Below are 25723 nucleotides of genomic sequence, written 5' to 3' on the forward strand. Positions count from 1 at the left end.
GCAACAAATTTAAAACAATCGACTAAGGGAACGGCTTCCAAGAACAAAAAGGAACATACTACTTGCCAAAGCCTTTGACTCTCTACCGGCTAGTTTACGCTCCTCTTCATCGTATCTTAGATCTCCGGGGACGAAAAATGGACGAATTTCAAATCAACGGTGCTGGCGACGAAGAAGTAATCGGCGACGAATTCTACGAAAAGATTGAGGCTCCCAAGTTCGTAGACCTCGCCGCACCTGATCGTTGCCGCACTGAAAATGATGACCGTTTCTGGTTTTGCCTCCGTGTCGGTAAGGTCCATTTTGCTTGAAACTATAATTTGATTTCGCAGATAAGATCAAAGCTTACATTTGTGGTTGGGTTTCATTAATTTGGTTTAAAACAAACTAGTGTTCGATGTTAGGTCTCAATGATGTTTTTTGTTGTTCTTGTTTCTCAGGATGTGATCAAAAGCATGAAGAAGAAATGGATCCTGAAGAAATTTATAAAAATTTTGTGCTTAGGGTTAGTACAAAATTTGCTTCCTTTTTTGTTTTCCCTTTTCATTTTTTCATGTTTTTAAGTGATTGCTGAACTTAAAGAACTGAATCTTTCAGGTTATGGCCGCTAGGAGTCCAAGTGTTGGGCTTAGAAAAGCTCTTTGCAGAAGAGACTCAAGGTATATACATGGAAATGTTCTTCACTGAGATTTGCATTCTATTTTTTCTTCATCGATTGTTTGCTTTTATATACAATGCGTACTTCGTACCTATAACTCCTCCAAGCCCTTAAACGTGCTTAAGCATGCTTGAACTCATGTCCTTCTTGTTGCAATGATGATGGTACTGATTCAGGCTGTTTTTTATTGTGATTTTAGGTCGAAATTGGAATGTCCCCGTACGGTTCCTGCTAAATCTTCAAAGTCTAGAGTGTCAAGGTTGGCTATGATCTCATCCATTTCAACAAAGATGGGTGAAACTAAAGTGAAAGTTAAGCAGAGTTCGACTACCCCAAATGTGAAGAAGGCAACAGCAGCAAAGCAACCATCTACTAAGGCCTTGACAACTCCAAGGAACAAGAAAGGGGTGTCGAATCCAGGTACTTTTCGAAGTGTTAGGAACCCAAAACCGACTACGGTTGAGGTGCCAAAGGATAGAGTGGTGGCAAAGGCTTTGGTCTTTCATTCTCCAAAGAAGGTAGTGAAGTTGAAGAAGTCTGTGGAATGGAGTAGTTCATTAAGGAGGATATGTTCAGGGATGAAGAAGCTTGAGATTACTGATGGGAGTAAGAAGAATGCATTGGGGTGTAGTAAACCATTAGCTGCTTCAAGGAAACAGTTAAGAGGGCGAGAGGTTAAAAGCCGAGTATACGATTCTTTGCATTGCCAGAATCAGAAGACTCAAGAAGCTAAATCTATAAATCGTTTGAAGAAAAAGAAGAACGAAAATGAGTTACCATTGTCTGAAGCTGCTTTGGGTCGTCATCAGGATGAAAAGGACACAATTGAGAGTACTTCTAAGAATCCGTTAGATATATTGGAGCAAGCAACAGGTCCCTCAAGGAGCAGCCATGAAGAGAACATTGAACCATGTCCTAAGGACAATGAAATCCCTGAAGCAACAGAGGGCGACGACGACAAAGAAAATGCGATGGCATCTAATATCAGAGTAAGTGAAAGCAAAGTCATGGAAATTGACAATAACAAGGAAAATTATGCAGCTTCTGATGAAAACAGGTATGGAATTCATGACATGTTTGTTCATACTTTTGTTTATTTATTATTCACTTGCATTTACTGTTGAATTTGCACCAAAATTTATTGTAGAAAATTGGATTGTGGCACGGGCAAGTTGACGAATGAGACTCATAAAAACATTCAAAAGGTAGCTTGTTTATAAAGTTATATCCTTTGTTTGTTGTGTAATATAACTTTCTGGTTTTTCTAATGTCTGTTCATGATGATGCAGGTTGCTAAAGTGATGAGTAAGACAATGAAAGAAAACTCCACCGCAGTTAAAGGTGCTCAAGGAATGAATTACAGAAAGCCTAAGCTTACAAATCCGAAGCCTTTTCGATTTAGAACAGATGTATGGCATTGTTTATTGTAGATATTATTAAAATGCAAAATGGGCATCAAAATTTCTTTAATTTATCCTGATAATTTTCTGGCTGTTCAGGAAAGAGGAATTTTAAAGGAAGCAAACTTGGAGAAGAAGCATCTTCAAGCACCTGAAGGCAGTGACAATGAATCAGATACAAGAACACATAAAGATCAACCAGTAAGTTAAAAATTTCTATTTGTTTCCCATAGCTGTGTTCATTGGTCATCCAGGGAATTTGCTGAAGTTAATCCTATGGTATATACTGTACTTTGTAGCAAACCGTCAAGACCTCTAGCTTGATGAAACCGAAAGGATCCATGGAAAGAAAGATTTCAACCATTCCCCAAAAACGTACCGCTCATATGCATCAAAAGGCAACTCAAAAATCCGAGGGTGGATCAGAGAAGACTAGACCACGAGTGTAAGTAACAAATCTGGAAATATCATTTGCTTTTTCATCAATGAAAATAAATTTGTATGTTCTCTAAAGGATAAAAAACTATATTTCTAATTCTTACAGGGTAGCAGCATTGAGTAGGAAGAAACTCGGTGCAATTAAGGAAATGTCACCTACAATGGCCAGACCCCTTAAGGGAACGTCGGACCCTAACAAGAATGGAACTTCCTTGACGAAGAAGGCATCATCATCGCAGCGAAGAAGGCATACAACCATACCAAAAGAGCCAAACTTTCATAGCCTTCATGCTCCAAAAAGCTGCACAAAGAGAGTAGTAGCATGATGCAAGTGTATTTGCCTTGGTCACTAGCCAGCCACCCCTTTTTTTTTCTGAACACTCATTTGCTTGCTTGAATTGTTTCAATCTTTTGAGGGAATGCCAAGTTCCTTTTCAAGTAATTGTTTCTAAGCTGTAACATTTGTGCTACAAGAATGACATTGTATGAATTCATTTATAATATGCAAATATTCAAGATTTTTACTAATGGAGTTAGCAAGATAATATACATATCAAGTGTATTAAGGAAAGGACATAATGTGCCTAAAGCTACTTAAGTTTATAACTTGCAATATATGTAATAGAGTATGTGCTAATTTGAACAAGTACTCAAGCAATAAAATTACACTATTATCTTTTAGAGTTTTCATTTAAAGCATCTTGCTATTAAAATTATTGCTATGGCCTTCTCTGTTTCCACTGCATGCACAAATCGAAAGCTTTCCTTCCCCTTCTTTTTTATAAGTTTAGTTTTTTTCCGTTGAAATAGTTTTAAACGTTGCGAGTTTGCGAACCAAAATTCAAACAACTTTCTTCTCTAATGTCTGACATTGGCCGTTAAATTGACTTGGATCTAACGTATGTTGTTCTATTCATAGATGGGCGATTGCAACTGGACCGATCGTTGAATCGTTACTTTGAGCCCAATAATTGGATTTTTTTTTAAAAAACTTAACAACCCAGTAACATAAATAAAAACTTTCGAATAGCTCAGTAACTTAAATTAAAAACTTTCGATTAATTCAATGATCATTTTATAACTTTTTAAAGTTAAATAACTAAAACGTGAACTTACTAATAATTTAGTAACCTTAAATGCAGTTTACCTAATTTTTAATTCTAAAAGAAGCCCAATTCATGAGGCCATTTTTTGTGCCCAAAAAGCTCAAACGATACTATCCAGAGTAAGAATAAACCCAACCAGGAAAAAAAACAGTCACTGAATCTAGGGTTTCTCTTGGTGTTTGCCTTAAAGCTTATTCAGTCAGTGAATTAAGCTGCTTTGTGGGAAATCAAAGGAGGAAAAAAAAAAAGAACAAAAAATGTTGGATATCAATTTGTTCAGAGAAGAAAAGGGTCACAAGCCAGAGATCATTCGTGAATCTCAACGCCGTCGTTTCGCCAAGGTCGAAGATGTCGATGCCATCATCGACCTTGACAAAGTCTATCGTCAATGTAATTACACGCTTTCATTTCTCACGTTTCGATTTGCTTATTCTTTTATTTATTTTCTAATAATAAAATGTCTGTAACAGTGTTGTATGATCTCGAAAATCTGCGAAAAGAGTTCAACAAGATCAATAAGCAAGTTGCTCAACTTAAAATTGTGGGTTTCTTTCTCTATCTCGTTTTTTTTTCTTTTAGTGATAGTTTTTTCTTCTATAATTTCATTTTTATTGTTTGAATTGGTGTGGAAAAAAGGCTAAGCAAGATGCAACGGAGACGATTGCAAAAACAGAGGAGATTAAACAGAAGATCGCTGTGAAAGATACTGAAGTTAAGGATGCTTGGGCTGTTTTGAAATCTAAATTGGAGAAAATTGGGAATCTTGTGCATGATTCGGTTCCAATCAGTGACGATGAAGTGAGTTACACTGCAAATTTTTATTCATTTGGATAGTTTTTTATTGCTAAATAGTTTTAATTAGAATATTTTGACTTATTTCACTAAAATAATACAGGCAAATAATGCTGTGATTAGAACTTGGGGTGAGAAGCGGTCAGAGCCTAAGCTAAAGAATCATGTTGACCTTGTCGAGCTTCTCGGGATTGCTGATACGAAAAAGGGTAATACATTTTTTTGAGAGTGAACATGCTTTGGCTTGCGTAATGTGAATGCATTTCTTTGGGAGGAGAAAATATGAATATATGATACATTTCGTGCATGAAATCGGCTGGCAAATTGGCTTGGTTTGTTTTTATTGTTGAATCGGTTTAACTGATTACCCCACGCTTTGTACTATAGGCGCTGATGTAGCAGGAGGGAGAGGTTTCTACCTTAAAGGAGACGGGGTGCGTCTCAATCAAGCTTTGATCAATTTTGGGCTTGATTTTTTGGAGAAAAGGGGGTATACAGCATTGCAAACACCTTTCTTCATGAGGAAAGATGTTATGGCCAAGTGTGCTCAATTGGCCCAGTTCGATGAGGAACTTTACAAGGTAACATTTGCATGTTGCTTCGAAGGTCTTTTCTTTCCTTGTACCATTGAGATGCTCTTGATTCATAGATGACTTAGTTCTTCTTGATACTGATTTTACTTCCTATTAAGGAATGTTCTCTTATATATTATGAAAAAGGAACAAAAAGAAGTGTTGGTTGTTTTTTAATGTTCAAAAATGTGTTCTTCATTTGGCGGTTCATTGTTGTGACTGTTATTTTCTATTCGTATAATAAGAAAGCATATCTGGTTTTGTTAGGTGACCGGTGAGGGTGATGACAAGTATCTTATTGCAACAGCCGAACAGCCCCTCTGTGCTTACCACGTGGATGATTGGATCCAGCCCTCGGAGCTACCTATAAGGTTCTAATCATGTCAAAATGATGCCTCCATTGCTATTAAAAAATTGTCTTCCTTTTTGTTTATGAAAACTGTTTTTTCCCAGGTATGCTGGATTTTCTTCTTGCTTTCGTAAAGAAGCCGGTTCACATGGCCGTGATACTTTGGGGATTTTCCGGGTTCATCAATTTGAGAAAGTGGAGCAATTCTGCATTACCAGCCCAAATGGCAATGATTCGTGGGACATGCACGAGGAAATGTTGAAGAACTCTGAGGAATTTTATCAGGAGGTAAGACATTTTTCGAATTTCTTGAACGCAAAAGATTCCCAGCCTTTCACCTAATTCCATTTCTATTTATAATTAGGAGTCTTTAAATGTCGACTTTATCTGGACCAGTGAACCTAATCAGGCTAGCTTCATAGGTTATCAATGGGCAGTTCTTGTGGTCTTAATAAGAAAACGAATCTTTGCCCTCCAACTTAAGTTGCTGTAATTTGCCTTTTATTAAAAGTTTGACTTTGCATGGATTTGTGTAAACCCCATTTTGCAGATAAAGCTACCTTATCAAATCGTCGCCATTGTTTCTGGCGCTCTTAATGATGCCGCTGCCAAGAAATATGATTTGGAAGCATGGTTTCCTGCATCTCAAACTTACAGAGAGCTGGTGTCTTGCTCGAATTGTACAGATTATCAATCAAGGCGACTAGAAATCAGATACGGGCAGAAAAAGGTAGGTCCTGTTGGTTTATCCTGTTATAGATGAGGAAATTTGTGGTTCATGCTTTGTGATTGTTTCTGTTGTTTTCGTCTTTCAGAACAATGAACAGGCAAAACAATATGTTCATCTGTTGAACTCGACTCTCACCGCAACAGAAAGGACCATGTGCTGCATACTTGAGACTTACCAGAAAGAAGATGGTGTCGAAATACCCGAAGTTTTACAACCGTACATGGGCGGGAAGTCTTTCCTGCCTTTCAAGACCAAGCCGGCACCCGAAGCTAAAGGGAAGAAATCAAAGGCCTAGTAAGGCTCAAATTGGCTAAAACTATTTTTGTTGCTCCGAAATTGTTTGTCTTTAACCTTTTCTTTATGATCAAACTTGAGTATACCATTGAATTATTTGTGGTACATTGCAAAAGATAATCCGAATCCCCGCCTTGATACTACGTTTCGAGGTGTTGTTGGAACAAGCAGAAGGTGACATTTGAGGATTTGTATAACCATTGTAGTTTTAAGTTTTAATTGAATGTTTTCTCTTTGATGTACAATAGAATGGATTTTTGTTCTTTTTTGGTTATCTTAAAGTCTCGAATTTTTGCATTATGAATTAAAATTTGATTGCAGTTATAAATGCTTGAAAAATATGAGAAGAAAATGATTTACTAATTCTCGTAGGTTAAACATAAAGAAAAAACAGTAAATTATTTAAATTGTCACTTTTGTTTCTCTTGAATTATATTTTAATTTTAGTCATTTATAAAATGTTATTTAAAATGTTATGTATTAGCTATTTATACTATCTTTTTATTAAGTGTTTAAAATATATTTTAAACATAATAGACTAAAATATATATAAAAAAACTATTTTGGGAGTTTAAAAGAAAAACCCTTTCTTTTACATGAAAGAGTTCATTTTTGGGAGAAATACAAAAATGAATGATAAAGAACCGAACTTGATTTCTATAACTTTTACTATAAAAATATGCAAATGAAAAACCAAATTGTAATCAAACTGAAGTTTGAAGATTACATTTCCACTAGAAAATTGGCTGTTATTTTCAAAGTTGGTGCAATGAAAACCAACATTAAAGTGATAAATTTACAAACAAGCCTCTGCCCGACCCGTCAACTATGGATCATGATCATTACCTTACCACCAGCTGAGTTCAAAGGCTTCAAGGAACCAGTTTTCCAAGCCAGAATCAGCAGATAAACAACGGTCAACCTCCATTTTAGACTCTTTGCTAATAGACCCAGATTTTGTTCGAACAAAAAAGCTTTTACCCAGTGCAACCCATTTCAAAGCAGAGGCCTTTACCTCCGGTGGCGGTGAAGGAGGAACGACCGGTGAAGTAGTTTCGCCGAGATGGGGAAGAATCAACATTGCAGCAGTAGGCGCCATAATTAGATATGAAATCAATGATCTTTCACTTGCTTATTTGATAAATTGACAGTCAGCTGTTTTTTAAATAAAGGGATTTGGAAGAGGCTAGGAATGAGAAAACCAGGGAAACAGTCTGTGGGCCTTTCAGTCGGTTTAAGTTTTCAATATGGTGCGGGGAAAAATACGATACTAGTCCCTATGTTATACCTCAGATTGTATTTTAATCCCTTTATTTAAAATATAAACAAACTTAGGCATTAACTTTTACACATTTTATTCAATTTAGGCCCTACTCTTTTATTTGGACCATATTTGACCTTTTATTCTGTAGGAGCTAAATTGTATAAATGCGTAAATTTGTTTTTATTACTTATATTTAAAACACCATGGATTAATGAATATATTATATAGTATTGAATTTTTTTTTCAATTTAGTACTTGAGTTGGATTCAATATTCACTTTGGTACCTGAGTTTTTTTAATTTGACACCTTTTTTTTTTGTTTCATGTACTTAAATTTAATTTCCATGTTCAATTTAACACCTATGTTTTATTCTTTGTCTCAATTAAATACTTAAATTTTTTTTACTAGAACATGCATGTCAAGCATTCTTTCAATCGTTTGGTCTATTATGATAAAAAAAGAAAAGTAAACTTTAAGTACTAAATGGTATATTAATCCTTCCGCAGATTTTGACTATATCCCTACCATAAACAATGAGCGTAAGACAAAATGGAACGTGGAAACCTTTAATTTGATTAATCTTCGGTTCACCACTACACCAACCCTTTAAGCCGTTGGTTCTCTGATACTGTTGCTGTACATACACCGACAGGGCGGGACACACGTGCTGTCGTGTTTCTCTCACTAGTTCTAAGATGATCAAAATTCCTAAATATCCCAATTTTAATTTTCAATATGTAAGTTTGATTCATCACTAAAAATGCATTAACATGATAAAAGGTGAAGCTGGTTTGTTCGAGCTTTGCCGGGTCCTAGCATGATGTATACGTTCTAAATGAAAGAAAAAGGAAGAGAATGACTGAAATGAATCATTAGTCCTTTTGCATTATCTTCATTAAGTGTATACATGGGGGATGTGTAGTTTCAAAAAAGAAAAAACTGGAACTTTACCACGAAAATGCTTAACAGCCAAATGTATTTAAGTGGTTTTGGCTGAAAATAAACAAAACTTTTCACCAAAAAAATACCTTCTTCTTCAGCAACAATGTTAAATCAGTATCTATGGCAAATGTCTTCAAGCTTTGATGCTCCTAATGTTGTTGCTCATCTGCTGTCATTGGAAACCCATTCTCACTATCTATTTCTCCATACAAACTACCTCGAGACTCCGGGCCTTCAGACCGATTAAGTACACCGTCTTGCTTTGCTTCGGCCACTTGAAACAGGGTGACTTTATGTCTCGATGATTCATCCTTGATTGAGGTTGATAATGTCGATGCTTCAGCCTTATCGATTCTCGCCTAATCAAACAAAGTTAATCCATCCAAGATTGTAATGACATGATCTTAAAAAAACCTAGATGCATCCAAGTACCACGTACCTGCAACGGCTTCATAATATCTGGTTCTCGGTTATCGGTTTTGTTGAGTTCTTCTTGAGCTTGTAACTCCATGGAATCTCGAAAAAGCTGACGTAGAAATGTTACGTCATCGGACATGACACCAAATCCTTTCAAAAGCTTGGATCCAAGTTGTAAACTTGTCTGCACAAAATAGGATATTCGGAGTCAAGGAGCTGAAGCATGAAAGCTGAACCTTGTAATAACAATGAAGAGCAAAAGAAATTATCAGTACCTCCGTATTCTCTAAGATTGCGTCTGTTGCACCGGCTTTTTTTAAATCTAAGAGATGTTTGAGGTCTTGAGCTCTTGCATAGATTGGAGCCTTCTCGAAAGCATATTTTAGTCAAAGATTAGCAATTCATTTTATCGAAAAAAGTAGAAAATGCAATAGTAGCTTATAAGTTTACATGAAATAAAGTATGAATGGATCAATAATGGCAAATGCAGCATTAATAAAGGCTACCCAGGACAAGAAAGAGCGAGCTATTACCCCGGGGAAGGCAAGTCGAAGCCTTTGAACAGCTTCAACTGTCCTCTTTTTTCCTCGGTACATAATCATGACGGCTTTCGGGGACTTGATACCAGCAGACTGCAGAACACCTGGACTTGACCCATCTCCATAAAGAATCGGGAAACCGAGCTTTCTAGATGCCTGTGAATGCAGTAACAAATATTTTCAATACCATTACCTATTGGTAATGAAATAGCGTATGTTATCATCGGTTTATATGATGAAATTTGGATACCTTCACCACAGAAGGATTGAGGTCAAAAGCAATATAATGTAATCCCATGAAGTCACCATCTATTCCAGAAGCAAGCGGAGTCGACAAAAAATTAGCAAGTATCTGCAAATAAAAACATTTTAGACTTAACTCGAGTTGCTGCCACGTGATAATAATCACTATTACTGCATGATATTTGACATACCTGGCCCATTTGGCCAAAGCCAATGATAACAATGGGTTCACTTGCATCGAAGTTCACCATCTCATCGGCATCATTCTGTGAAAATTTCTTCTTTAAGTTCACACAGATAAACTCATTTCCAAACCAAGATGATGAGAGAAAAAAATAGTCATTGATGATACTGAAATGAAATACTATTACGAACATACATCTTCATTAAACTTGTCGTCAATGAAATCAGCAGCCCTTCTTCCAACTTCATTAAGCAATGGGGTTAATGCCATTGACAGTACCACAACAATAATAAGCAGCTTATTAAGCTCAAGCGGTAGCACCCCAAGGCTGCACGAGGATGGCAAAAGACTTTATAAGCATAAAAACTGAAGTGTTTTACTTAGAGACTAGTTACTCGTCTAACAAACCTGTTAGCAAGAGAAAAAACAACGAACGCAAACTCGCCTCCTTGTGATAAAAGAAATCCTACTCTTACACTTTCCTGTAAGGTCAGTCCAACACGAGGACCGATAGCTGTAATGATCAATGTTTTGATGACAATTAAACCAGACAAGAGTGCAAGCACACTTGGCAATTCTCGGTAAAGAAGCTGCAAAACAAAGCCGATATAAACTTGCATTAATCAAACAATATGAAGCACTGATACCAGATGCGAATAAGAAAATGGAGAGTAATAAAGGAAAATACGTACTTAAAATGATTACAATACCTGCAAGTCAATTGAAGTTCCAGTAGTCACAAAAAATAACCCAAGAAGCAACCCTCTAAATGGTCGTATATCAGCTTCAATCTGTGTCCGGAAATTTGTTTCTGCCAATAATGCTCCAGCCAGAAATGCTCCGAGCTGAATAACGAAATTGAATGTAGTTATTACAAGGCTTGAAATGCATCAATCTTAAGCATTATCTGCTAATGAGAATACATATCAAACCGTATCACTGAAGCCTAACTGTTGGGTCATAAGGGAAGTCCCCGCAACTGTTAACAAGCAAAGAGCAACAAAGGCCTCCGAGCTCCTTGTTTCAGCAACAACCTGAAAATTTAAGAAACCAGGGTTATTTTTTGTTCTTTCTTTTTTGTCTCTGTTTAATAACAAACTCAACAAACCTCGAAAACTCTCCTAAGAATGTATTTTCCTCCAAGAGAAAGTATACCGAGTCCACCTAGCGCCTTTAAACTTTCTTTAGCTAGCATTGGCCAAATACTGTCCTCTATTATGTTCTGCAAAGTTGAAAAAGAGATTAAAAATGGTAGTAGATGACAGTGGCTCCCGGATACACCCGATAAGCACATGATCTACCTGGCTCTCTAGCACTGGAAGTATGACTAAGAGAGGAACAACAGCTATGTCCTGCGAACATCAAGCATAGGACCCAAATGAGGTTATTGACATCCAAATTTTGATGTCTACTTCGCATTGAATATAGAAAAATCCACGAATGGAATAAATAAGGCAAGCATGTATTCACTGTAAGTAAGAACCTGTAAAAGTAGTATCCCCAGAGTTGCTGAGCCAAATCTTGTTGGCAGCTCACCCTTCTCTGCAAGAAGCTGTATTTTATGATTGTAAGCTTACAATGCAAGATATGCTTATTGTAATGAGCACAGCACAATTTTAGCCTAACCACAACGGTTTATACGTATCTACCCAAAGTGACAAAAGTAGCAAAATGAAACAACCATTCTTAGATATCTACAAGTAGAATACCTGTAGAACAAAAGCTGAAGAAGATAGAGATAAAGCAGCACCAATCACTATGGCTTCATCAACACTTCTTATATTAACCTACAAATGTACCAACAAGGAAAATTAAGCTAAACCGGTTTACTCTAATACATAACTGCTGTTCAACATTCAGATTATAAGCATTACTAATTCTGGATTAGTAAACATATCCACAGGTCCATGCAAAAAGTAGCACTAGAGTTTGCACAATGACACTCAACGGAACACTAACTGGTAAGTAGCAGTGCTGATTAAAGCATTAAACAAATAAATGCAGATACAATAATGATTAGAGAGTCAAGGATTAAAGTATTTTCACCAGGTCAGGCCCAGAGTGAAAGAGGAACTGCAAAATTTTTGTTCCAACAGCCCCATTAGGCGGAAGTTCAAATGCGGTGAAAGCAAGGGTGGACAGAAAGACCTTACAAATAGAAAGAGAAAAAAGACAATATCAATCAAGCAGTTCCATGTCTTACATGTTTTAACAACTTAACTCATTCTTGGTCATTTCCAATATAATGTTGCTCGGTTGTTTTACAAATATGAGAAGAGAATGTAAGATTTCAACCTCGATGCACAACCGGACTAAAATAGCAGTTCCCAATGATATCATTACCTGAGTTAATCCCATGCCAAAAGCAAATTTAGCAAGAGCTTTCAGGCGATCAAGTGAAAGCTCTAAACCCATTTCAAACAGCTGAAAAGGAACATGTATTAGACCAAATTAATATGCATGATAGTAACAAGGTATTCTACGAGTAATTTGCAGCTTTAGAAAGCCAAATAATATAGAAAATACCTAAAAGATGGCTATCAATCCAAAAATTAAGACCAGATATGTCATGCAATTGAACTTACCAGAAAAAGTATCCCCCATTCAGACAGGACTTTGACATCTGTAAGATTTCTAATCAATGCAAATCGATTCAGTACAACCCCGGCAAAAAAGAATCCAAGTATCTGGAAGCAATTAGTATGTAATTTTTGTTAAACATTAGGGATGAAAGACTATCAACTAATAAGGATATCATCTATAGTTTCTTCTATTTTGCATATATGTAATGCCGATACATGAAATGGCAATGGGGAAAAAAAGAACAATTTGAGAGACTAATGCTACTTGAAGTGTTTATTCTTACAGGGCTTGCTCTAATGATCTTGAATGCAGGAACAACCAAGACAGTGACAGCCAAGAATGTAAGAGTATCCAATCCTAAATCATTGATGACATCAATAGCACTAGCAACTTCAACCGCTGCATAGATTCGCGACCTTCTCTGGTGGAACAGTCTATGATTGAAGAAACTAAGTCCTCTCAAATTAGATGGTGATGAAGGTAAAGAAGGTGTGCCACCAAACATATGCTTTAAAACATGAGTGCAATTATTCACTCTTGCTTTTACGGATAATGGTCTAGAATGGAAAAGCATGTTATTGATATATGGCACGTAAGAAGAATGCCCAGAAAACCATGACATAGCTTGAGAGTATGCGCCACCCTGGTTCTTTCGCTTAACAAAGTCATAACCCTGCAGTAAAAGAATGGTTCAAGAATGAAATAACACAACACTCTCTAAGTAGAAACTCGAGTTCTCTAAAATCAAGTTCTTAACACATTTTGGCAGCTATTGATTTCCAAACTATTACAACACTAGGAAAATGATTGTAAAAATAGATTAAATTTGATTGTTCTTGAAATAGCAACAGATTATAAGGAAGCCAAATCAAATTAAAAGAGTTTTAACTATTTAATTAGCACAATATCCAGAACTTCAAGCTACTAAGCTTAGTCTTGGAAGATTTAGCAAAAGGCTCTAAAGGAGGGGTTCACAACATACATATAAAACATAAGGACAGTTCAAAATCCTTTTTGTAAAGCAATTTAAAGAAAGAAAAACTATAAGTTAGCACTTTAATCGTTCAAGAAAAACACAGAGAAAAATGTCAACGCCAAGAGATTACATACCTTGGGACTATGGCAACAAGATACTGATTCCAACATGGTGTTAAATGGGTTTAAAGACCAAAGACTCAAGAACCTGAAACAGACAACTTCTAAGGCATTTTCCTGATTGTTTTAATAAACTCTAAGGATTCTTGAGGAAAAAAAAAAGAAAAGAAAAGAAAAGAGAGATATGAACTCCGGCTTTTTTTTTTTTTTGAATTATGTCCATTTGTTACTGTTTCTTGTGTGTATTTTAATGGGGTAAAGAAGAGAGGAGAGGAAGTGGCCACGACATGTTTAAAAGCTGTGTTTTCAGGGAGCTTGTAAAGAATTGAATTGTCCCAACCAGAAGTGTGTTTGTGAGGACTATGTAAAATATATGTTAGGTTGAAGACAAATAGGAAGTGGTTTCTATTTAGACAGGTTAGCAGTAGGGTAACATTATGTACACGTGGCGGTTATTTATAGATTATCTAAAGAAAAAAAATGTGAACATTAGATAAGGTTCAGACTTCAGATTTTTTAGCATCAAAACCTTATGGTTAAAATATGCCTATAGTCCTTGTACTTATATTTTCAGAAATTTAGTCCTTTTATTTTTAAATTTTTAAAATTTTAGGTTAATTATAATATTTTTTTAATTATGTGACTATCAAGTTAGTTTTTAATTTTAAAATGTCACAACAATAAATTTAACAAAAAAATTAAAACTAAATTCCTAATTTTTAAAAAATACCAAGACTATAACCACATTTTAACCAAATCATATTCTTCATCTCCACCTCATATCTAAGTCTGAAGATGATTACCTAATGAAATACTTTTAAAGTTTCAAGAGCTCAACCTTATGAACACAACGAAATCGAATTATCAAACAGATAAACCATAAACATCTCTGGAATTTTTCTGAATTCTGAAACCAAGTAGCACCTGAAATAGCTAGGAAAAGAAAACTATATATCCATGAGTTCTTCATCTTTACTGATTCAAAGAAGCTCTGGAAATTTGCCCTTCTGGTAACCATATGAAACTCGAAGAAATTCGAGATTTTGCCTTCATTTCAACGAAGCATGAAGTTCAAAAACAATAGAACCATCAAAATAGAATTTAATACAGAACTTACATACATCATTATGGACATGTTTCTATACAGAATGAATAAATAGTACCAACATATATGCTACTATAACCAAGAATTTGCTGGAACAAACTTGAGTGATATGCTATTAACACAATGACGTTCATTCGTCGGCGTTCGAAAACCTTCACCTCTAAAAACATGGCCTAAATGACCACCACAAGCTGCACAAGTGATTTCAGTTCTCATCCCATCAGGATCCGGCTGGTTAAACATGACACACCTCTCATCATTAGTCAAATTTACTTGAAACATATACCATTTTTGTAAGATGATACAGAGGAAAATCGAGGAAGAAAGCTTACATTTCGATTTATAGCTCCTGGGAGACCTTTATAAAAAGCAGGCCAACCACAACCAGGATTGAATTTTGTTATGGATCTGTAAAGAGGAATGTTACATCCAGCACAGTTATAAACACCATCACCAAAGAATTTGTCATATTCTCCTGTGCCTGGATACCTATACAGCATCAAAATATTGCCAGGAATTTTATCAATGGATATGGCGTTAAAAGAACATCCTTTGAATAAACTGCCTTGAAGAGATTCATGAACAAAAGCAGCTAAAAAGGACAGCTTTCTTGTTGCACATTAATCTACCAAACTCTTCTAATAAACACTATAAAAGCTCAAAATTTATTCAATTTTCCATAGAAAAAAAAAAGAAGAAGTGCTGATCAACACTGGTACTAGCTTAGGAAACTTACTCAGTGCCCTTTTGTCTCAAAATTCGAAACTGTTCAGGGGAGAGAATAGCACGCCACTCTTCCTCGGATTTCTGGAGCGACCCCGGAGCTGCCATGGCCACGACTTGACTTCCACGGTATCTACGCTTGCTCTGGAGAAAGAATCTACTGAATTCTGATAAAGAAATTGAACAAGTAATAGCCTTCGGTGAAGAAAATGGAAATCTCAAGCGCCTATTACAAGGAAGAACATAATTAGCAGCGGTGGCGGTGGTAAGGAGTAGTGATTTCGGGGAAGAAGAAGAAGAAAACGGTGTCGTTTTGAGGATATGAAGCCCCATTTGTGAGAGTGAGTTGGAGATTTTTGGCGAATAAACAATGGGTAGAAGATAACGCAGAGGCGGAAAATCCTACTCCATTGATTTGATGAACACAAAATCTTCGAAACTACATGTCGTACAAGTAATTAATCGAATAATGGCAAGTCCACATTACTCTGGCTTCTTCACTCGCGCGAAACCAGCCGAGTTTCATGTTGCTTATAATGATTAAACAAGAATGTTTAGCTTGGTGTTTTCCTTCATTTTCTTAGCAACCAAACTGAAAATCTTTATGAATTATGTTAGTGGAAAAGGAGCTGAACTTGGAATTCAGTTTTGTTTATCATGCAAATTATGCCTCTTTTTCCTTGAATTCCGCCTTCGTTCCCCATTACAGGTTTTGTCCTCATTTATATAAGATTATATATTAATGTCATTTATAATTACATTTTAACCCTTCAAACTTGTATCGATAAACTATAATAGAGGTCAACTACAAATTTTTTTTATCACTCAACAATAAAAAATTACAAAATATCATTCAATTATGATTTTTTTTTGTCATTTAGCTATAAAAAATTAAAAAATATCAATACTATTCAATTTTTTTTTTGTCACGAGTTGGCTAACATAAAAATAGAAACACCCGAAAATCTAAGATAAATGAGTGGCAAAAGAAAAAATTGAATAGTTGAGTGACAATTTTATAACTTTTTATAATTGAGTGACAAAAACAATATTAATAATTAAGTGACTTTTTTATAGCTTTTCATAATTAGATGACCAAGAAAAGAAAAAGAAACATAATTAGATGAGCACTAATATAATTTACCCAAAATTTATCATTCATCTCAGGGTCAGTGAGTATCAACTTTGTATTAGTTTTCCACATATAGTGCATATAAAAGAGAAAGAAAAAGGCAAAGATGATTCACACTACACCACTCAACAAGATATTGTAACACATAGAGCCATGCATATGTTTTCTTTTATAAAAATATACAATAGATCTGCCATAATTGCAAGCCTCTAAAATCTGATCTCCATCAATTCCTTTCATTTCAGGATTCAGGAACATTATCAGATTTCATTATATCAAATATATATATATATATATATATTGCAACATCGGGCAACATCTGCATGCACGACAAGACAGGGAACCAAGAAACAAACTAAAACAAGCCACAAACTTAGACCGTATAACTGGGAACTGGTGCATCATGTCATCATCGATTCCCTGAACCCAAATCAGATCCCCAGCCGAGCAGAAATGACACATCAGAGATTTCCCTTGCTTGTCCATCAAGTTAAGAAGTGCAGCACTAGCCGAGTCCATATGACAAACAGCAGCCGCATTGATTTTATCTTTAGGATCCTCACCCACTATCGAAACCTTAAAAACCCTAGTCTCGCTCAATTCCTCATCGTATTGACAGAAAAACACAGCGTAAGGGTACAGAATAGGGTGGCAAGCTACTTTCCTCGAAGATTTAATCTCTTTAGAAGATTCCAAATCCTTGTAATTTTGCAATGAAGATGTAGACATGGTGGGGTGGGTGGTAGTAATGAACTTGGTTTCTTGAGGGGCAACTTTAAAAGCACCACTAACAAAATCCACCATGGATTGCAAGGAAGTAGCACAGGTCTTGGTTTCACCTTTAGCTGATGATAGTTTGTAATGTTAGTAATCCCTGGTGCATTTTCACATTTTTGCGAGCGTGTCCGCCATGGATTTGGCTAACGAAGAGCCTGGTGCGATCGAAAATAGTTGCAGGATTTGAGGGAGTTTTGATGACGAGAAAGGGATGGAATCGGCAATTTTCTTTGAAAAGAAAGGGGATATTGAAGGGTCTTTGTTAGGGAAAAAGATTGGTAATATTTTCCCTGTGTCGAAATTGTTATGCAATTCATCGAAGGTGAATAATCCACCCTTTTAATTCTCCATATTATCATGAGAATGGTCTTTAAGGGAGTATTTAGCTACAAGTCCTTGAAGAACAGAAGCTTTTTCTGCCGGTGACCCAATGTTCACCGTCTTATGAAAGTCGGAGATGGTGAATTTGCCGTCGAGGTCCTTTGGATTCACCACTGTAACTGGCTTAACGTCCCTAGCTCCATTGATGCCATGGCCACACTGCACATAAATAAAAGAGGTAATTTAAAGGAATCAGAGCTATAAAATGGCTAAAAGTTTTGATATAGCTTACGAGTAAAAGCAAAAGACAGGAGAAAAGGAGGCATTGAATGAATTGGGCCATCTTTTAACAATATGCTCTTTGCTTGAACTGACTGTACTGGGTTGCTCTAAGCTCGTCTATTTATAGGAGAAAAAGGGAGAACGAAATTTACAATAGTGTCCACTTCTTGCATGGCCAATGCAATCATGCAGTCAATAAAATAAAATATCCTATCCAATATTATCATAAATTATAAATTAAATCTTAACTTAATTAATATAATTATTATTACTCAATAAAACGACTAATTTTCTATTTAATCTTAATTATAGGGATTATTTTATATTTTTTAAATAAATAAGACTAAACACAATTCAACTCTTATTATAATAATCTTTATAATACTTTTACCCATCAAAACATCTACATTTTAAGTGTTGGTTCTGGGGGGGTCAAGTATCGGTACAAGCCCATAGATGACAATTTTGAATCTGTATTTTTTTAGAAATGGCTAACCAATGCTTGAAATATGGTTGCATATTGCTCTTGTTTTAAAAAGTTCTTTCAATTTGATTGGGCTTCGTTATGCAAGCCTATGCTTATGGCTCAGTTGGGCCTTATTGTCTAATTCTTCAATGTCAACTATTAAGGTTGCATTAAAGTCCAACAATGTTATTATGTTTTGGTCACTCAATTTTAAAATATTACAAAATAATTATTAAACTATTCAAAAGTTTTTATTTAAGTCATTGGACTGTTAAAACCGTGGTTGTATGGGCTTCTCTATTCGCATTTTTTGTACCAATCAAAAGCTCTCATTTCTCTTCTCTTTTATAGTTTAGTTTTTTTTTTCTTCATAAAATAACTTGAACATCACGAATCTGTGAACCAAAATCCAAACAATTTTCTTCTTCGATCTCTAATATTGATCATCAGGTTGGCTTGGATTTAAAATATATTATTCTACTTGTCAATAGGTATTGATCCGCCATACTAATTGTTGAATCGTCGCTTATAGTTTACTAGCCAGACTTTTAGAAAAAAAATTTAACCGTTTGAAATTGAGTGACTGAAATGTAAACTTACTAATAATTACTGCCACGCAAAAAAAAAAAAAACCTGAATTTATTATTTTATTGCTGATACGTACACAAACAGGGAGGCTAATTGAACTCGTTTATTCCATTTATGGCGTGGTTCTAAATCACTGAGCCAACTCGGACATGGTGTTATATATTAACATTCATATATCTCATACAATAACATTACAAATAACATCACATGAAATATGATATCTACTGAATTTTTCTCCATATATTCAAGCAGGCAAAGCCACCCATACAAGATTATCCGGTGGGAAAACATGGCACACAGGGGAAGAGCCGGGCTTGATTTTCAGCAGTTGGAACGACACATGATCGACGTCCCATCGAGACGTATCCATATGACAAGCAGCCAGAGCTCGAACCCGATCACCATTCTCGGCACCAAGCAAAACCTTAAACAACCTGGTTTCACTCTTTGGTGTATTGTGACAATAAAACACTGCATAAGGATATGGCAAAGTGTGACATGCAACCATTTTTGTAGACCAAATCCGTTCAGGCACGGCCAAGATCGTATAGTTTCGGAAAGGAACCGTCGGGTTTCCAACAAAAGTCGTGGTGAAAACTTGAAGTTGAGCTTTCTTGCCGAGCAAGGAACTGGCGTAATCGAGCATCGATTCGAGAGAAGTAGCGCAAAACCGTAACTCGTCTTCGAGGGGTTCGAGTTCGCATTGTTTGATCGTGTATTCGATAGCTTTGGCTTGATCCGAGTCTTTTGAGAATCGGAAAAAATCAATGATTTGTGCGATTTTTGCCGATGAAAAAGGGATTGAGTTAGCTTCTTCTCTAGAAAGTAAATGAGGTGAAGTTGAAGGGTCTTTGTTGGTGAGATAAATAGCCATTGTTTTACCAACTTTAAGATCTTCCATCTTGAAGAAAATTTTACCCGAAGGATCTATACGGTCGCCATCGATGGAACTTGCAGCCTGTCGCAAATAATTCAAGCCGATCGAACCTTCTTCCACATGATGTCTTCGAACATTTCTGCCTTGTCCTAACTGCAATAAAAAATGTTTCAAAGTTTAAACTCGAAACTAAAACAAACACGAAAATATATATATATATATATATTGTTGAGTACCATGAAAGCAAGGAGAAGAACAGAAAGGAAGATACAACAAGAAGCAAAACCAGAACCCATGTTTCAGCTTTTGGAACTCAGCTTTGTTTTGGGGTTTACTGACAAACGACCAATATTATATTTTCAATTGAAATAATGTACTTTTTAACCAATAAAATATGTGCACCACCATATAGATATCAAGTTTAGAGAAAAATAATCGTCAGATTTTGGTCAAAAATATTATGTCATTCGGCATATTGTCTGGTTTGTTGGCTTTTATGTCTACACCAAATACACCATTTGATTCGAAAAAATCACTAGCTTTCACCGAGTAAAACTGATGATAAAAACCAGGGGCTATAGCTAAAAAACAGAAAAGATGATGTTTAGGGTGCGGTGATGGTGGTGGGTTTAGAAAATAGAAATTATGTAGAGGGTTGACTATACCAATGGAGAATCCTCCCACGAAATCGAAATTAAATTATAATTTTATTATTTAAATATTTATATTTTTATAAATTTTAAAAAATTAAATTAAAATTTTATATTTTTAATAGAGTCAAAAATATAATTTTATTTTTATTAATTTAAATTTTCATTTTAAATAATCTAAATAAAGATATTTTCATTTTAGAGAACGTACACTACAAGCGAGTATCCAAGTGCAGAGAACGTACTCAAAATGAAAATATATGCATGTTTCCACGAGATTACAATATCCATATACCACTTAAATGTTGTTAAATTTTCTTCACTGTAATGATTAAAGTAAAGCATCATCAAAAGCTGGTCATATGCTGTTTGAAATAGTGCAGGTGAAATTCAAAAATCTTTTAACGGGTCCGAAAAATATAATGTTATCATCTATTAATTTATAATTTTATTATTTTTAAAGAAATTAAATAGTTTTTTATATTTTAAGAGTTAAAATATAATTTCTCTATATATTAACTTTTAATTTATTATTTAAGAGAGACTTTAATTGCAATTTTTTTCATTTTAAGGGAGGCCCTTCTCTGCTCCTTAAATTCATCATTGTCGAGGTAATGTCAGCTATCTTCAAATATTTTTTGATTACCAAAATGTAATTTTATTATATGTTAAATTTTAATTTAATCAATTAAGAGAAGATTTAATTACAATTTTTTTAAAGGGTCAACACTCTTGCTTACCCTTTAAATATGTCATCACTATCAAGGTAACATATGTAAGCTATCATGAAATATCCAATTAATAGACTATAAAATTTGAGGATCAAAATATAATTTTACCATATGAGATTTTAATTGTAAATTTTTTCTATTTTGAGGATGACCGATACCCTTGCCTACCCTTATACTTTTTATTTAAAAAAAAAAACCTTCACATCAGATTACAAATGTTGAAATTTAAATCCGAACAAAATCTTTCACAGTTTTTACACATTACATAATATATTATCATCCACATAACATGGAAAATAGACCCTTATACCTTTTTTTCTTTTCCTAAAGTTGACAAATGTGAATGATTGACCTTTCTTTTTAGACTCTATGAAAGTGATCTTATCACTCCCTTGACAAAAAGCAGCCAATGAAACATTGACTAATGGGATTAAGTGATAAAAAATTGAAACTTTATGAAATTAAACAGGAGGGGGGGGGGGTGTCATGATTCATGGACTATTAATTTTCTTCATTAAAGGTCCTCATAATGCTTTTAAAAAACCTTTTGCTGTAATTACTTAGCCTTTTTTTTTTCCTTGTTAGTGAAGCAAACCAAATGAAGAAAATTATTGTTACACTGTTGGGATTAAGAGTTAAAAGAATTGGTAAAAACACCTCTTCAGTCCTTGATTTTGATATTGAAATAAATTGGTCACTTTAAAAGAATTGAAGAAATTTGATCGTTGTCAAATTCGAAAGTGAGTAACTAATAAAGACAATTAATCATAATATTATTAATATTTTTGCTAATCATATATATGTATATATAAAATTTTGAGGGCTGAATTTATTATTATACCAATTAAAATTATGCACAATTAGTAAAAATAACATTAACAATGTGGTTAATTATCTTAATTATTCATTTTGAAATTGATAGAGAAGAGTTACCAATTCACTTAATATCGAAATTGAAAGGGATTAGAAAGAATTTCTCACGTAAAGAATTCTATCAATAAAGCAAAATAAGGAGAAAAAAAATGAAATTTCAAAAGAGTGCAACCAAAGCTTACATGTTTGATATGCAAATGAAAGTTGACTTTGGCACATATGGCCAAGACAGTGATCATGTGCCCAGCAAATCATAGCATAAGAGCCATAATAAAAATGTAAAAAAAAAAAGGAAAATTAGACCAAAACCATATGATGAAAATAAATAAAAATAAAGATGCTGTGCATGAACCAAATGGGAACCAAGAAAAATACAACCAGACAAGCTCTTTTGATAAGCACCAAATAGACAATTGTGCATGAAGTTGACTTTAGAGCCAACTTAGAGTTGTCACGGGGTCTCAAACTCTATCTAGAATTCGGGATCGAGATTTAATCATATATAATGATATATTTTGATATTTTTACAAGAATTAAATTAAAATTTTATTAATTTTAAAGGATGAAACTATAATTTTTCATTTTACCTTGGTCAGCTGATAATCAACAATAGGATCATGCAAAAGTATATGAGAATATATATATCTATATATAGAGAGAGACATATGCATGATTAAAATAAGAACAAATCACTAATAAAGATGTACAAATCTTTGAATTAAAACACTTTTTTTTGTACAAATCTTTGAATTAAAACACTTTTTTTTTTTTATGTTGTATCTTACCAAACTACTGTTAATAAATACAGGGTAGGCTATGTTTCACATGTTGATAGGGCATTAAATGAGTAAAGGTAATGTTTTCAATTAAGTCCTTCTAATCAAATATTTGTCTTATAATGAGAGGTCAACTTTCAACAGAAATTTATTTTTAAAAGCTTATAAGTATTTTCATGGTAGGTGAGCATTACTTTGCATTGCATCATTGCTGACCGGAAAATTTTATATCTATGGTAAAATTTTCATAAAGGCCCCTGTATTAGGTGTCAAATTACATTTTACCTCCGTTATTCAAAAAATGAGAAAATTAGCTTCTATACATTAGACCAAAGAACAAATTGGGTCAATTCTATTAAAAACTGGCCTGGCTAATAAAATAACAAAACAATACCTTATACTGACGTATATTGACCAGTTTTTAACAATAAAAATTGATAAAATTTTTACTAAATGACCAATTTATTCTTTATCTAATGTATAGGGACTAATTCGACTATTTTTTTAGTCGAGAGGACAAAATGCAATCCAACTCTTAATACAAAGGCCTCTATTGTAGTTTTACCATAAATATATATATGTGTGTTAAAATTGATCTCCATGTTTTTGCAGCTAAGTATGTTGGTTTTGAGAGTCAACTTAAGAACTCAATGGTCCTGAATTTGTTCACCATTTAAGATTAAATGATAGGAAAATGACTGAAGGCTGTGCATGAAAAGGACCTTACATCAACTGTTGATAATAAAAAAAACCCAACCATGTTTGCTGAGGCATCAGCCATTAGATGTTGCTGGAATGATTAATTAATTTATTTTTCTTTTAAGACAAATGCCCATTTGGTTAAGTCAACCAAACACTAAAAAGGGACTTTTGCTGCTTACTTAAATTAGTGTTTGGTACATCATCACTACCTCTAAATTGTATAGCATGATAGTGATAATGTTCCACTTACAGACCCCATTTCTAAACTCTATCCATTTGCCATAAAGTGAGTATTATTACAACCTTGTTTGCTGTTGGGAGCATATATTCTGTACAGATTTGCAGATATTACTTAATTTAATCAAGTACAACTGGTGACAAATGAGATTCCAGTTCTAGATATAGAGTTTTAAAAACAAGAAAAATCTGATAGGATTTGAGGGGAAAAAAGAAGAAGAAGAAGAGATTTTGAAACTTTGGATATCTTATCAGCTTTGTCTTTGTTTTTGGACCTCTAAAAAAGGTTAGTGCTTTTAGGTTTCATTAGTTCCTCTCCCACCATATATACAAATTTCAACTATGCTTCCCATTAAAACGTGTTGAACATTGTCTACCACTGAAAGTGACAGAAATTGGTAAAAAGAATAACATTTTAAAATCCAATTGTTGAGAGACACCAACTCTTTTCGAATAAATTTTTAAAGTATGGTCCGTTAGACAGTTGGCTGAATTTCTATATAATGATCTATATGCTATGGTGTTTGGAATTCAAACCCTAAGAGGTAGGGACGAAAGTAAACGCCCTAACCCCATTTAAAATGGAGAATTATTAACTTCACCTTTACTATCGAACACGCAGCATACACATTTTTCTACCATCATGGAAAAGTATGATATTAACTATTGTTAGGGAGTTTAATCGACTGCTTAATAAATGATATTCTAAAAATTTCTTCAAAAAAGAATGAATTCAGTTTAAAAGATTTAAAAGTAATCTCACACAGTCCAATCCTTAACTACTAGATGTGCCAATTTTTTTCCCATAGGTCAAAGCAGATTCAATCTCTCATTGCTTGTGTCATGTCAAGGAGAGAGGTGGTGAAACCCCTGAAAATGTTGCCATTGGACTCTAAAAACTTGGGGCTCTATATTATATTATATTAAACTTTACATCAAATAGTCCCTGACCGACAGATTCACAATAAATTATCATGCAAAGATAATTTTATTAAAAAAAATACTTTTTATTTAATTGATTGTTGAATAAAACAGTGAACCAAAAAAAAAGGTTATAATAATCACTTCCTTGTCCCTTTAACTAATACCCCTATAAAATGGGTTACTGAATTGCAAAGCTTTACAATACAAAATAGCAAAAAAGATAATGAAGACTTTCATTGCTATCCTTATTTTCTGCTTTCTTCTCCTGGTATAGTTTATATTTTTTTTCAATCAAAATATTCAATAAAAATCTTTTTTTTTTGGGTTTATTAATCATGTTTTTTTGGACAGTTTGCAAATCTCAACCATGCAAGAAAAGAACCAGGGGAATACTGGAGAAGTGTGATGAAAGATCAACGTATGCCTGAAGCAATCAAAGGGTTATTACATGAAGATGAAACAGGTTCGGGTTCGGGTGCGGAGATGAAAATGAAGCAGTTCGTTAAAGATTTCGACAGCCGGCATAGTCTTATAATTTATCATAACAGTCCGGAATCTAAACAAGAAGACACGACACATGCTAAGGATGTTAAACACACGAAGGACCAGAAACAAGATAAATCAGATAGAAAGAACTAGAAAAAAGAAAAAAACAAGAGCTTGTATTAATGGAGGTTTTTTCTTTTGTCTGATATGTAAGCAGCTAGTAGTATTTTTAGAGTTTATATATATATACAGTCAGAAATACTAGCTGATATCTATTGGGATTAAAATTTAAACATGGATTATGAATATCGAGCTAGTTTCATTCTTAAAACAGAATTTGCAGAAATGGAGGCTTTAGTCGGTGAAAGTACTCATGAGGCTTAAATTATATTTTGTTTTTTTACTAATAAATAGGCAAATTTATCCATTTTCTACCCAACAAAATAACTTCACAGTGCCACGTACA

General features: G+C 34.4%; 7 protein-coding genes across 10 annotated transcripts; 3 read left to right on the top strand and 4 right to left on the bottom strand.

Annotated features, from left to right (window-relative positions):
- LOC108474795 (uncharacterized) lies at positions 1 to 3024 on the top strand. 2 transcript variants are annotated; one of them, XM_017776813.2, is made up of 9 exons: positions 1 to 291; positions 441 to 505; positions 598 to 659; positions 858 to 1715; positions 1806 to 1863; positions 1948 to 2067; positions 2158 to 2259; positions 2358 to 2503; positions 2603 to 3024. In XM_017776813.2, the coding sequence occupies exons 1-9, from the start codon at positions 138 to 140 to the stop codon at positions 2820 to 2822; spliced, it is 1785 nt and encodes a 594-aa protein (XP_017632302.1). In that variant the 5' UTR covers positions 1 to 137; the 3' UTR covers positions 2823 to 3024. The 2 variants fall into 2 exon arrangements, with proteins under 2 accessions (XP_017632302.1, XP_052882104.1); XM_053026144.1 differs by having other exon boundaries at positions 2611 to 2751.
- A 642-nt stretch (positions 3025 to 3666) lies between these two features.
- On the top strand, positions 3667 to 6589 carry LOC108474512 (serine--tRNA ligase-like). Its single transcript, XM_017776461.2, has 9 exons — positions 3667 to 3992; positions 4073 to 4143; positions 4239 to 4400; positions 4498 to 4603; positions 4782 to 4975; positions 5234 to 5337; positions 5420 to 5603; positions 5866 to 6045; positions 6131 to 6589. The coding sequence occupies exons 1-9, from the start codon at positions 3860 to 3862 to the stop codon at positions 6338 to 6340; spliced, it is 1344 nt and encodes a 447-aa protein (XP_017631950.1). The 5' UTR covers positions 3667 to 3859; the 3' UTR covers positions 6341 to 6589.
- A 1875-nt stretch (positions 6590 to 8464) lies between these two features.
- On the bottom strand, positions 8465 to 14019 carry LOC108474577 (K(+) efflux antiporter 3, chloroplastic). 2 transcript variants are annotated; one of them, XM_017776546.2, is made up of 19 exons: positions 13623 to 14019; positions 12796 to 13185; positions 12515 to 12616; positions 12273 to 12353; positions 11976 to 12077; positions 11639 to 11716; positions 11413 to 11481; positions 11231 to 11281; positions 11038 to 11151; positions 10862 to 10963; positions 10640 to 10774; positions 10338 to 10519; positions 10125 to 10257; positions 9937 to 10011; positions 9753 to 9854; positions 9497 to 9658; positions 9239 to 9328; positions 8986 to 9147; positions 8465 to 8905 (listed from the first exon to the last, which is right to left on the bottom strand). In XM_017776546.2, the coding sequence occupies exons 1-19, from the start codon at positions 13656 to 13658 to the stop codon at positions 8696 to 8698; spliced, it is 2376 nt and encodes a 791-aa protein (XP_017632035.1). In that variant the 5' UTR covers positions 13659 to 14019; the 3' UTR covers positions 8465 to 8695. The 2 variants fall into 2 exon arrangements, with proteins under 2 accessions (XP_017632035.1, XP_052881295.1); XM_053025335.1 differs by lacking the exon at positions 11231 to 11281.
- Positions 14020 to 14605: 586 nt separating this feature from the next.
- LOC108475771 (peptide methionine sulfoxide reductase B5-like) lies at positions 14606 to 16149 on the bottom strand. 2 transcript variants are annotated; one of them, XM_053025336.1, is made up of 3 exons: positions 15449 to 16149; positions 15045 to 15120; positions 14606 to 14943 (listed from the first exon to the last, which is right to left on the bottom strand). In XM_053025336.1, exons 1-3 carry the CDS (start codon positions 15766 to 15768, stop codon positions 14785 to 14787), a joined length of 555 nt encoding a protein of 184 aa, XP_052881296.1. In that variant the 5' UTR covers positions 15769 to 16149; the 3' UTR covers positions 14606 to 14784. The 2 variants fall into 2 exon arrangements, with proteins under 2 accessions (XP_052881296.1, XP_017633248.1); XM_017777759.2 differs by having other exon boundaries at positions 15045 to 15201.
- Positions 16150 to 16808: 659 nt separating this feature from the next.
- Positions 16809 to 17371, bottom strand: LOC108474965 (BURP domain protein USPL1-like). The gene is made up of 2 exons (XM_017776991.1): positions 16955 to 17371; positions 16809 to 16886 (listed from the first exon to the last, which is right to left on the bottom strand). Exons 1-2 carry the CDS (start codon positions 17369 to 17371, stop codon positions 16809 to 16811), a joined length of 495 nt encoding a protein of 164 aa, XP_017632480.1.
- Positions 17372 to 19032: 1661 nt separating this feature from the next.
- On the bottom strand, positions 19033 to 20498 carry LOC108475654 (BURP domain-containing protein BNM2A-like). The gene is made up of 2 exons (XM_017777641.2): positions 20115 to 20498; positions 19033 to 20031 (listed from the first exon to the last, which is right to left on the bottom strand). The coding sequence occupies exons 1-2, from the start codon at positions 20172 to 20174 to the stop codon at positions 19246 to 19248; spliced, it is 846 nt and encodes a 281-aa protein (XP_017633130.1). The 5' UTR covers positions 20175 to 20498; the 3' UTR covers positions 19033 to 19245.
- Positions 20499 to 24899: 4401 nt separating this feature from the next.
- LOC108475677 (organ-specific protein P4-like) lies at positions 24900 to 25593 on the top strand. The gene is made up of 2 exons (XM_017777661.2): positions 24900 to 25039; positions 25123 to 25593. Exons 1-2 carry the CDS (start codon positions 24995 to 24997, stop codon positions 25408 to 25410), a joined length of 333 nt encoding a protein of 110 aa, XP_017633150.1. The 5' UTR covers positions 24900 to 24994; the 3' UTR covers positions 25411 to 25593.
- The last annotated feature ends 130 nt before the right edge of the window (positions 25594 to 25723 follow it).

Source organism: Gossypium arboreum, chromosome 3, assembly GCF_025698485.1.
Source record: "Gossypium arboreum isolate Shixiya-1 chromosome 3, ASM2569848v2, whole genome shotgun sequence".
Classification (NCBI taxonomy): domain Eukaryota; kingdom Viridiplantae; phylum Streptophyta; class Magnoliopsida; order Malvales; family Malvaceae; genus Gossypium; species Gossypium arboreum.

What these genes read in the sequence shown, in the direction of transcription:
- LOC108474512 (XM_017776461.2), top strand. Translation starts at nt 3,860, where the DNA reads ATGTTGGATATCAATTTGTTCAGAGAAGAAAAGGGTCACAAGCCAGAG. An exon ending in TGACAAAGTCTATCGTCAAT is followed by an intron (nt 3,993 to 4,072) that starts GTAATTACACGC and finishes TGTCTGTAACAG; the next exon opens with TGTTGTATGATCTCGAAAAT. An exon ending in AAGTTGCTCAACTTAAAATT is followed by an intron (nt 4,144 to 4,238) that starts GTGGGTTTCTTT and finishes TGTGGAAAAAAG; the next exon opens with GCTAAGCAAGATGCAACGGA.
- LOC108475677 (XM_017777661.2), top strand. Translation starts at nt 24,995, where the DNA reads ATGAAGACTTTCATTGCTATCCTTATTTTCTGCTTTCTTCTCCTG. An exon ending in TTTTCTGCTTTCTTCTCCTG is followed by an intron (nt 25,040 to 25,122) that starts GTATAGTTTATA and finishes TTTTTTGGACAG; the next exon opens with TTTGCAAATCTCAACCATGC.
- LOC108474577 (XM_017776546.2), bottom strand. Translation starts at nt 13,658, where the DNA reads ATGTTGGAATCAGTATCTTGTTGCCATAGTCCCAAG. An exon ending in GCTTTGGCCAAATGGGCCAG is followed by an intron (nt 9,855 to 9,936) that starts GTATGTCAAATA and finishes TTTTATTTGCAG; the next exon opens with ATACTTGCTAATTTTTTGTC. An exon ending in TTCGACTTGCCTTCCCCGGG is followed by an intron (nt 9,329 to 9,496) that starts GTAATAGCTCGC and finishes GCTTTCGAGAAG; the next exon opens with GCTCCAATCTATGCAAGAGC.
- LOC108475654 (XM_017777641.2), bottom strand. Translation starts at nt 20,174, where the DNA reads ATGGGTTCTGGTTTTGCTTCTTGTTGTATCTTCCTTTCTGTTCTTCTC. An exon ending in TTCTTCTCCTTGCTTTCATG is followed by an intron (nt 20,032 to 20,114) that starts GTACTCAACAAT and finishes TTTTTATTGCAG; the next exon opens with TTAGGACAAGGCAGAAATGT.
- LOC108474965 (XM_017776991.1), bottom strand. Translation starts at nt 17,371, where the DNA reads ATGGTGGATTTTGTTAGTGGTGCTTTTAAAGTTGCCCCTCAAGAAACC. An exon ending in ACATGATGCACCAGTTCCCA is followed by an intron (nt 16,887 to 16,954) that starts GTTATACGGTCT and finishes TCGTGCATGCAG; the next exon opens with ATGTTGCCCGATGTTGCAAT.
- LOC108474795 (XM_017776813.2), top strand. Translation starts at nt 138, where the DNA reads ATGGACGAATTTCAAATCAACGGTGCTGGCGACGAAGAAGTAATCGGC. An exon ending in CTTTGCAGAAGAGACTCAAG is followed by an intron (nt 660 to 857) that starts GTATATACATGG and finishes TTGTGATTTTAG; the next exon opens with GTCGAAATTGGAATGTCCCC. An exon ending in GAGAAGACTAGACCACGAGT is followed by an intron (nt 2,504 to 2,602) that starts GTAAGTAACAAA and finishes TAATTCTTACAG; the next exon opens with GGTAGCAGCATTGAGTAGGA.
- LOC108475771 (XM_017777759.2), bottom strand. Translation starts at nt 15,768, where the DNA reads ATGGGGCTTCATATCCTCAAAACGACACCGTTTTCTTCTTCTTCTTCC. An exon ending in TTGAGACAAAAGGGCACTGA is followed by an intron (nt 15,202 to 15,448) that starts GTAAGTTTCCTA and finishes GATGCTGTATAG; the next exon opens with GTATCCAGGCACAGGAGAAT. An exon ending in CAGGAGCTATAAATCGAAAT is followed by an intron (nt 14,944 to 15,044) that starts GTAAGCTTTCTT and finishes ATGTTTAACCAG; the next exon opens with CCGGATCCTGATGGGATGAG.